General features: G+C 42.6%; 1 protein-coding gene across 1 annotated transcript; it reads right to left on the reverse strand.

The window, feature by feature from the left end:
• Positions 1–204: 204 nt before the first annotated feature.
• On the reverse strand, positions 205–11,033 carry vdac2 (voltage-dependent anion channel 2). Its single transcript, XM_079512048.1, has 9 exons — positions 10,822–11,033; positions 8,647–8,718; positions 7,171–7,220; positions 6,817–6,969; positions 6,622–6,674; positions 3,851–4,078; positions 3,590–3,740; positions 2,412–2,469; positions 205–682 (listed from the first exon to the last, which is right to left on the reverse strand). Exons 2-9 carry the CDS (start codon positions 8,711–8,713, stop codon positions 591–593), a joined length of 852 nt encoding a protein of 283 aa, XP_079368174.1. The 5' UTR covers positions 8,714–8,718; positions 10,822–11,033; the 3' UTR covers positions 205–590.
• Positions 11,034–11,293: the final 260 nt, after the last annotated feature.

Consider the following 11,293-nt stretch of genomic DNA (forward strand, 5'->3'; position numbering starts at 1 on the left):
GGCCGACGCAAAAGCTTTTTTAAGGAACAAAACAGAACAACCGATCTTTAGGCTTGTCCTTGTGTGCATGGAGAAAAATATAACATACAACAGTATTTTAAATACTAGTGGAAGAAGTCTAGCGTATTTGACAAGAGGAATATCAGATTATCATAATGGTAAAATCAAAGAAAAAGAGGTATGACCAAGCTCAACAAACAAACATAACAGATGTCTCACTTTTTAACGTCAGGCACTGACAGAAGCCACACAGGGTTTACCACACTGGAAGAATGACTTGTAGTGGGTTTTCATTGTCACGGCAGTGCTGAACGGGTGAACAGTGAAGGTTTACAAATAGCAGCCACCGAGTGTCTTTTGAATGAAATGGATACATCTACAAAGCGAAGACAAAAAAAATAAACATAGACCATCGATACGAGCACCAGTTAAACTGTACTCAAGCAATGACAGAGTTTGTTGTTGTTGTTGTAGTAGCCTTTGAACAGATCCCTTCAAGATATCCCCTTGCTGGTTTGAGTTGGAAATACAAGATTTTTTAAGGCCCGATTCTTCTGATATTCCCTCGTCCCCTTCATGGACGGGAGGGCTTAGGCCTCCAGTTCCAGCCCCAGACCCAGCTTGTGGCCTCCTGCGTTGATGCTCTTTCCGTCCACCAGGGCAGACAGGGTGACTTTCACACCTGCACGGGTGAGAGGTGGCAAGGATGAGCGTCCATCGCAATTACAAACACAGAATCACAAACCAATTAATAAACAAACCCATTTTGACACCGAGAACTAAAACTAGGGGAGATAAACACTACTGAAAAAAGTATTTACGGTATATATGTACAGCAAGTGTTATTCTTTTCTTCAGAATAAAAATTAAGTCATCCGAGTAGTAGTTATTTTCAGAGCTTGCACTATAGCGTGAAATACAGCAGATGAGGTTTAAGTGTCACATAGGGAGGCCTCCAGAGTTAAGTGAGATGCATTTAGAGCATGTCCAAACATTACTGCCAAACCTGAAATTGGCATACTATACCAATCTACAACTAAAGAGAGATTATGCTCTTGTTGACATCAGCATAAAGCATTGTATAAGCCAAAATAACACCTTTTACTAACTTTAACTAACAGAAGGGAAGACTCGGATCATCACCTTTTAGGATGATGTACATACCCAAGTGGAAACGAAATGTTCAACTATACATTTATACACATGCTTCACAATTATTTTTAACGAACATTAATACTGATGAACAAAAAACCTTAAGTCAATGTATGGCACTGCCTCTTGGTCCAATCTTTTGCTATCAATAATGTATGATGTGCAGTTTCTGAAGGAAGCTGCAAAAATAATAAGCGGTGCATGTCCTAGTGAGAGATGAACCCCATCTGTGGCTAAATGCATAGATTTCAATCCAACTTGCACGCACGTTTCACTTCCAGCCACAAGGGGGAAGAAAGGAGCCAATAACTTCGGCAATAACTTTCTTTCATCATGCTTTATCTTTTTAGGTTTTCTCCCCAGTCAATATGCCAATAACCCCATGTGTATTGTGTATAGTCCTTGTTACGGTCATTCCCCTACTCTGACTGGCCACAGGTTTCACCAGGAGGGCCAACATGTGCAGAGGAACCCACGATACCACAGTTTCGTTCCACGCTGAATAGGTGCTCAGACCAACTTGTATGAGTTTTTTTACCCATACAGTTCAGCGACAACACTCTTCCCTGCCGGCTTCCCATACACAACACGGCCAATCGGCTCTGTGCATACAGTAACTGTAGTTCCAGGTTTTCAGAAGGTTGTATGGAATACGTTTCCCGTTCTAATTCACTTTACCCATTGCTTTGTTCGATCGGCTCGGCCGCAGGTTTGAACTAGCCTCGCATAGTGATACTAATATCACTGCGTGGATATTAGTCTCGTCCCTCTCAATGTTAAGATTTGTTTTCGCAATGTCCCGCCCCCATATTTGAATACTGGGCCCTAGTTGGTTATAGCCTGGTTCCAGACAAATCTGGTTGGCCGTCACCATTTCGGCCATGAAGTCCTCCCACAATTGAGAGGGGCCAGACTTATTCTGCCAGGGGCAATATGCATTGCAAAGGCAGATGAAGGCTGGCTTTTGAACTGGAGACACGGGCTCTGCTGCAGAGCCGATCAAACAAAGCCACGGGAAAAAATAACTGAACAGGAAATGGCACGTTCTTAAAACCTGCCATTACGGCAACGGTTACGTTACCGTTATGGTTTGTTGGATCACCTGGCCCATGGACAGGTATTTTACCTTGGTGCTACCTTTTTATTTTTGAAAATAAGTGACAGGAAAGTGAGGGGACGAGTAAGCCAACAGCACAGAGTCTGATCATAATCATTAATCAAATCAGTCATGTGAATCATTGTCATCCATAACATCTTACCTGGTCTAAGTGTCTGGGTGTAGCCAACACCAACAAGGCTAGTATTGTTAACTTTAGCCTGTGGAGAAAAACAAAAACAAAAAACACAACATGAATGAATTGTCCCTAGTGATTTAACCATTACCTAACATACATTCAAATACTGTATGTTCTAATCTAGATCCACATCACGCATGCCCACCCACAATTCGATAAGATTCACGGCTCACTCTTTTCTCAAACATAAACAGTAGAACATACAGCATTTCATCTACCTTTGCTATCAGGTCATGGTTAACACATCGACGGCTTTAGATTAAAAGGTGACATATACCGAGGCTGCCGAGATTGTTTAATTACCTTTGGAGCATACGCCGAAGTATTTGCGCCTTTGATCCATGAAAATCCCCCTGAAAATAGTTCCATGGCTTGTTGTCGAAACGAAAAATTTGGTGGAAAAATTTGGTGGAAAAATATTCCACCGTCGCGATGCGAGACAACAAGCAGTGAGGGCTGCTGGAGTCCAGTTGAAACTACCGTTCACTTGCATTGAACTCATTTTCCGCCATTTTTTTAATTATTAAATAATGGCGAATTAAACAAATGTATAATAAATATATAAAAATAATAAAACAAATAGCGGGTTTAGGGTATTACGCAGGGGAGAAACATGGATTAAATAGCGTGGAAAGCGGGTTATGCAGCTAAACTGTAAATATATATATATATTAAAAAAACGGGTTGCGAGCCTGAAAATCATCTTTTTTTTCCCCCCACATAACTGCAAGATTAAAACCTGGTGTTTAGGCCGCGGCTGAGCGGTCCAGGCACCTAGGCCGGTAATAGTCCGACGGCGTGTCGCGGGTTCGAGTCCCGAGCCCGTCTGCCTTTTCCGGGAGCCCCATCTCTCTCCCCCTTTACTGTCCAATTACTGTACCCTATCAATAAAGGCAAAAACTCCAAAAATGTCTTTAAAAAAAATAACCTGGTGCTTAGAATTCGGTACCGTTTCAATAGTTATGTGTACAGTAATTGACAGTTTGCACAAAGAGGCGATTAGTTGAACACTTTTGTACACCCAGCGACAAAATGAGATTATTCAAGCCATTAGAAAGAGGTTTTCACGTCCAGTGGGACGTGTACATATACCCTACCCACATTAAGTATTAAGGGACTAGACCGTAGTATGCTGTACTTACACTGACGGCAGCATCCTTGTCCAGCTGGTATTTGGCTGCGATGCCAAAGCGCGTGCTGTTGCTGCCAGAGGTCCATGCCAGGTTCACGGCCGTCTCCAGTTTGTCGTTCACTTTCTGGTAGATGGAACCTCCGAACTCTGCACCGTCGTTGCTATAGACACGGCCAGAAGGGGTTGGTGATTTTACATGACATTTGAAAAAGTGTACGTTCCATTATTCTGCTGCCATATATGTCTAGTTTTAAATCATTTTCTGTCTTACACGCTGGTGTGCAACTGGAAGTCTCCCGTCTTGTAACCGACAGCAAAGTTGTTCTGGGTCATCTTAGATTTGGCCGTGTCAAAGGACAACTGGTAACCAGCGAGCCACCCCTCATAGCCGACAACAGCAGCTCCGTGGATGGTGGGCCCGGCGAAGTCAAAGTCAACATCACAGCCCAAGTTCACGTACTCACGCTTGTAGGCAGTCTTAACCTTTCCACTCTTCTTGCTGTTGATATGGGAGAACATCTGATTAAATACGGATCAAGTCATTGCTAATGGACATTTCAGCAGTCAGTCTTGAACACAACAACTACATTATAGGAGTTGCATGTTGCGCAACAGTTGCAGCAAGCAGAAAAGCCTGAAAAGGTGAAAAGTGTTCAAATAAAGTCACCTTTCACCCGTTTTTCTGGAAATGTTTTCCACTGCCTTTCAGTTTCCTAGTTGTCTTTCATCAGCAACGGCTTCAGAGCCAAGTAATCTTTTGTTTTAAAAGCCAAGCTCTTCAAATTGAAACGCAAGATTTATGTAGAATACAAAGCAGCTTATTATGCCCTGCCTTTGAACATGTATTTAACCCATTTAGACCCGAGGCCGATCCTAAAAAACACGTTCTAAAACCCAAACTACATTTTCTGAAAATGTCAAATTGTCCCAAAAAAAAGAAGAAAATCTATATGCATGTATAGCAACAACTAATGAGGCACAGAGGTAGCTCCCGGATTTAAAGGCATTAACAATGTATAGGTTGCACCAGGTCTAAAATGGGTTAAAGTAGCCAATTATTCTTAGCTCCATTTGCCATACATGGGGCATACATGAATAAGGAGACACGGCTCTCCCTACAAAACATGCCGGCCTCGACGACGCGTCACTTAAATCAACAGCAGCGGCCAATGAGCCATCTACATTCATATATCTAGGGTTCACACCCACTCAGAAATACAAAGCCTGGCACTTTTACGTCACTTGCTGGTCTGTCGCTATTACGCTAATGGTGCACATCTGTACTTAATCACTCTGGGACAAGAAGCAGAAACAATTCATTCAATTAATGTGTGCATCCTGACTGAGAACTTCCGACGGTTTCTTTCAAACACAGAACAAGCAGGCAGCACTCAGTTGTATGAAGAACAATTCAATATTTATGTAGCTTAGGCTATATTATTTATTTAGGCTAATTAGTCATAAATGGATAGTAAATTATGTGTACATGCCGGTTAACCGTGTATCTGTCCCCATCTTCCAGCACTGAAGTGTATACACACTCCACCAAAACAATATCACTTTGCTTATATATTAAATAAAAAAAATACAAGGAATCAGACATGTTTCATGACAGTCCCACGTGACCACTGGTTCCAATGTCAGACTTGAGTGCCAACACCTTGTCAAATGACAGCCATGTACTACATTAGCCACCACACTTCCTCCACATCACCAGACTAAAATGCATGTGCATACCCTCTATAGAACAGGATCTGCAGGTCATGGTTGATTACCTAGAGTAGACTACAAATACTGTGTAAGACTTAACCGAATTTGATTACCTTTGGACATGCATGACAGGATACATGTTCACCGTCTCCAACTCTTAACCACACCCACCATGAAAGAGGAGACTGTCCTACAGACCCAATGTCCTCACATGAGCTACGCTTCCCGGAATGCAAACACAATTTGATCTGGTTGCCATGGCATGCGGGGACACACCACCACTTTAAGAACACTATCGTCATAAATTAAATAAAACCCAATAGGACCGGTAATGTCATTTAATACCTAGAGAAGTTCCACTTTGACATTTATGTCATTGTCTCCACCAGGCCGAAGGCATGGGGAGAGAGTATGTTTTGCACTCCATCCATGTGTGTGTGTGTGTGTGTGTGTGTGTGTGTGTGTGTCCGTCCGTTACCAGCTAATCTCCGGCACCGTTAACCCAGTCGATGCCAAATTTTGCACACACTCCCTAGATGCCAACGATGCCCCACATTTTCCAGAACGGCCTGTTATAGTGCCACCAGGATGCTTTTGTAAAACACATTTTTGGATATTACTCCTCCAGATTCTGTCCAAAAATCCCACAAATCGTTACACAGTATCTCTATAGTCATGTGTTCAAGACGGATCTATCCGATATTTCATATTCCATCCTAATTGGCTAACATTGGCTTTCAAAGTTTGCAGGATTGGCCCGTTTTGAACAAAAAGCCTCAACTCATGAATGCAGCATGCAATTTACATGAAATCTTTCACAGACTTTCCTACTAGGCTGAGGAATATAATATCCCACCCGTTTTACATTGGCCTGTTAAAGCACCACCAACGGGTGGATTTTTGCTAAACACATTTTTGGAACAAAATGCCTCAAATCATCCAATTACCATCCAAGGCATAAGAAGAAATGGCACCCTTTTCATATTGGCCTATTATAGCACCACCAGGAGGCCACAACCTGACCTGCCCTGGTGGAGACCTGTGCCCAGAGGGGCACTTTATCTAGTTAGACGTCCATTGCTTGGCTCAACACTCCAGAAGAGCATGTTCAGTGTGAATCAGATTGCAACTATCAGTCACGTAGGGACAGTATGTGCCAATCAGTCACAAAGGGACAGTATAAACAGAGAGGTCTGCAATGTTATGTAGACCAGAGACGACAGGTGGATTTCATGCTGCCAGTATCATGTCATGTAGGGACAGTAAACACAGATGACGGCCAAAAGCACACGCATTCATGTAACCAATGACACAGCAAGCAAGTCATCTTACCCAGTGTTTGGCGAGAATGTTGTGTCAAAGGTCAGCTTAAGTCCCTTGGCAATCTGTCAAACAAAATGAAAAGACCAGGGAATAATTACTTTTTCATCTACCTTCAATGTTCATTAATATCTCAAATATTTTAGTACAGTCACGAAGTAGAAATGAGACAATAAAATAAAGAATAGCCGAGATGTTTCTCCTGACCTGATCTTCAACAGTGATCTCTGTTCCCAGGGTGTTGTCCGTGTTCCACTTCTCGGTGAAGGTCAAGCCATATTCTGACCTCTTGTATTTGGTTTCCAGACTGCCAGCCACTTTGCTGGTGTCAGTGTTAGAGGAACCAGCTGTTTTAAATTCCTGAGACAAACAAAAAACAGCCACAAGAATAAAGTTAAGTTTGAGCACAAGGCCTAGTAATATATATTTATATATATTTTTAATATATAAGTTTTGCTAAGCTGTTATTTTCAGTGCTACTTGGTTAATTAAAACTGAAATATTAAATAACTACAGGTAATTTCTAGTTTGCCATTCGCAAAAATCAAGAAATAACCTTACCACTCCAGATACTGACTTTGTCTTCACATCAAGCTTCACCAGGCCAAATCCTAAAGGATTAATTTGATTCAAGTTAATATTGTACATTTTGTTGTACTTATTTCACTACTCAATGATCATTGGTCAAAAAGTAAGAAAAAGGCTAAATAGGCAGGAAAAGGTCTCATGATCTGATGATGATAACAGCTCGGGCTGTTACCCGCACAAGTTTGTAGCCGGCATCAAAGTTTTGAGCGTCCACATTGCGGTTATGTTAATTATGCATGTTGTCCAGATGAGAGCGGTAGCGCTCCTGATATCAGAGAAAGCTGTATTAGTGTAGGCTATATATTAGAATAGACATGTATTGTGTATGTTGATGTAGCCTATATTGTAAAATATGCATTTCACACAACATGACATGAAAGACAATGGAGATGACGTGACACTTGTGACAGTGCCAGTGGAGATGGCGTCTTGACATGCAGCAGAGATCGACGGTATAGTTGAAGGTGAATCAATGGCTTTGTTGAGTCAGAGAAAATATTATACATGTAATGCTGCTGTTCTCTGAAAATAGCTCATCTACAAGCTCACGGGACTGCAGATTTTCGTAGAAGACATTCATAGAGCGTCGCAGTCCCGCCTCCTACCCTGGACCAGGAAATGAAACCCAATGCATTATTCTCATAGACATTTCTTAAAGTATTTATTTAAAGACGGTTACGCCGCGGACAAAGCCAACTCGAGTCGTGACAACTCATGACAACACAAACAATATTTTGGACCAAACAAATGATTACAAAGAAGAAAAACAACAAAAAAAGTGTTGTAACCTGCCGTTTTTTTCTTCTTTCTAATTATTTGTTTGGTCCAAAATATTGTTTGTGTTGTCATGAGTTGTCACGACTCGAGTTGGCTTTGTCCGCGGCGTAACCGTCTTTAAATAAATACTTTTAGAAATGTCTATGAGAATAATGCATTGGGTTTCATTTCCTGGTCCAGGGTAGGAGGCGGGACTGCGACGCTCTATAGACATTATGTGCAAATATAAATGTTGCTGTAAAAAGCCGGCTGATCATGGACGCAGACATCAGTTGTTTTGGAGGTGGAAAGCCTGGTGAGGAGGTTAGTTTGGAGGGGGCGAGGGGACTATGGCGTCACCGTTTAAGCAAATAGCCGGCATTCGCTGTACACACGACAAAGTAGCTTCTCCAAAGTTTGTCACTCTGGGAGCCGGATTCAAAAAGAGCCGGTTAAGTCCCCCAAAACGCTGTCCCCGTGTGGCAGAAAGGGCAGATCGGCTAAGTACTTGTACAGGTAACGCAGAATAGGTCCTCGTATAGACAGCACCTCAATGTCAGGTTTGTGTCAATAAGAGGACTTATTGACACAAACTGAGCAAGCGCCATACCTCTTTAGCACTTTTCTGTAATATGCATGTTACTGTAGATGTTTTAGTGCCAACCTTTGTATCCATTAACTAGCCATACATACCATAGCCTTTGTTGAAGATGTCTTTTGCAGACTTGCCCAGATCACCATACGAGGGAGGCACGGCCATTGTATCTGCATGGGTGGTAGAAGATTCAGAATTAAATCAAACCACAACAAATATACATTTTACAATCATAATGCTCTGCTAAAGCAGTATATATGGAATAAAATGGGGATTAATTATATCGTGACAATTGTGCCAACGGCCACGTGCGATTACATTCACGTGACTAATCTGACGGTGACAAGCTTTAAAGCCAGATGCAGCAGGGTCTCCAGTTTGATAAGCCACCATATCTGCATGTGTATGACTGGCTCTATGAGGATAGCCACTTAACCCCTATATACACACTTCGCTGAAGTGCTCCATCCTTGCCCTCTTTTTTTCCCCTCAACACCAGACCAAATCACTTAGCTGAAAATAGCTAAGCTTAAAGATGGAGTGCCATGATTTATTTCCACCCTAAAACATGATCAGGTATTATTATAATATAAGGAGGAAGAACTTTTTCCAAAAAGTGTACAGTATTTGCTAAAATCATGCTTTTATGTGGACACGCCCACCAGTTCATTAAGTATGCCTGGTGGGTGGTGATGGGTGGTGAGCCACCTGAACTGAAGCCACACCTACAGCTGTAGTTGTATGATAAAGGGGGAAGGGTTAGGGGACACATGAAAAACTGGAAAAATACAAAGATTGTGGCACTCCATCTTTAAGAATATGATCACCTATTATGATGTGCCCGGCCAAAATAGGACACCAGTGTTCAAGTGGTTAAGTAATCGGAAGAAACACTGACAAAACATCTTTATTTCCAGTGACTCAATCACTCTCATAGTGGCAATTTCAGTATAAAAAAGGACCATGCAGCACAATTTCTAGGTGACAGAAACCCTGCCATTGCATTTGCCACAAATGTACTTTTCGTTTCTTGCTCCATTCATGCCACCAGGGACAGAACGTTACATCAAGCAGAGAGCAGCACTTCTGGAGTTGGTAGCAGTGGCACTAGCATGGCACTAGCCTGGCATGTGTCTTTTAGTGCTACAAAGACTGGACAGGCTAGCATGCCACAAGGAATTATGGATTCTAAATGTAGGGTGATGAATAACGTTAAAGGCCAAAAATGTGACAGATAGTGTTTTCTTGAGTTATCCATTTCCAACAAAAATAATATAGAATGCAACGGTTTGCCTGGTTTACATGGGGGGGTGGGGGTTCTGTCATCTGTGGTTGCCACAACAGCTGGGTGAGAAATAAGACCTTGTGTGAATTGGTTTGACATTGGTGGTGTACTGTTCAACCACTTACCTACTCCCCCCACCCACACAATGAATGATCTGCAATACCTTGTTGCACAATGTAGGCATATACTACATTCAATACTGAACGTTATCACTACTGGCATGAATAATAGTGGGTTGTGATCAAGTCACTCCTGCCTTTCTGATAAGGGAACCGTTTCTGAGGCAATAGGCACCACATAGTCCAAGAAAGTGAAATCACCTTGTATGCCATTGTGCCAATATTGGTTTCTCTGTGTGTTTAACAGTTTTGTAATAAAAAAATTAAAAAAATTGTCTACCACCACCAGCAGCGGATGAACCATGTCAGCAGGTGGGCAAGGTTAACCGAGTGAGGAGCCATTTTGACGCACTGGTTAACCGCCCAGGGCCCTGAAACTGTCATTAATGTCCATGTTTAACTCAACACTACCACTACATGAACCTGATGTGTGATAATAAAGTAGGTGCAAAACGACACCGACTTATTTGAGAGCAATGTCAAGTTACTCAACAGCTAAAACAGTCAGTGAGCCTCCCTCCCTCCCATCTCCTCGCCAAAGCTAGCCAACTAGGCCGACTGGAAGCAAATAAACTAGACAACGGGGTACTAAACGGTTTAAAATATAGATTTCATACTTCATAGAGCAAGTTTTGGAGCAAACACCATAGTTTCTTTAATGCAAGCCAGTGTCGTTACATCATGAACGAGTAGCTGTCTGTCAGAGCCGGTCAGAGCACTGAGCAGAGAGCAGCACACTCACTGTGCGGCTAACGTTAGCATAGCTAGCTCACTACACACTTCACCAGCTCTGGAGAACAAACCACACCGACTAACTAAACAGCGCCCAGGAGTTGTTTTAACAAGACCGAACAAAACGCGTCTCTTACCGGATTAAAAGGTGACGCTAGGCGGTACTTTAAAACGGGGCTTGCTGTTTTGTTCTTCCACACACACACCGCAGGGCGAGGCGTCACCGGTTGGAGGGCGAGCTGAAGGAGACTGCAGCGCGAGGGAGAGCCGGACCTATCAGGCCTGTCGAGTTGTAGAGTTCCTTGGCGCCGCGGTGTCGCGTGCCCCTCGAAAAGGACAGATCTACAAGCTGACGCCGGAGTCGCGCCGGCCGCTTCGCGCCACGCGCAGTTGGCTTGTAGATCTGTTCTTTTTGGGCAGCGCTTCTCTCACGTTGCTCGCGCGATGTCTCTCAGGACCCAAGAGGAGCCATGCATGCCTGTATAGAAATTCTGTATGGCATTTTATATAATGTGCCATTTAGACAGCATTTATTTTTATTTGTTTAATAACATTGTGTGTGGAATGAATTTAGTGATAATTGAATTGCCTTTCTTTTCTTTTTCCCCT

This window comes from Electrona antarctica, assembly GCF_951216825.1.
Source record: "Electrona antarctica genome assembly, chromosome: 10".
Classification (NCBI taxonomy): Eukaryota; Metazoa; Chordata; class Actinopteri; order Myctophiformes; family Myctophidae; genus Electrona; species Electrona antarctica.

Bases quoted from the DNA above. Each gene is read 5' to 3' on its own strand.
- vdac2 (XM_079512048.1), bottom strand. From the start codon at position 8,713: ATGGCCGTGCCTCCCTCGTATGGTGATCTGGGCAAGTCTGCAAAAGAC. The intron at 6,970-7,170 runs GTAAGGTTATTT...TGTTTGTCTCAG, and splicing joins CAAAGTCAGTATCTGGAGTG to GAATTTAAAACAGCTGGTTC. The intron at 6,675-6,816 runs GTCAGGAGAAAC...TTTGTTTGACAG, and splicing joins AGATCACTGTTGAAGATCAG to ATTGCCAAGGGACTTAAGCT.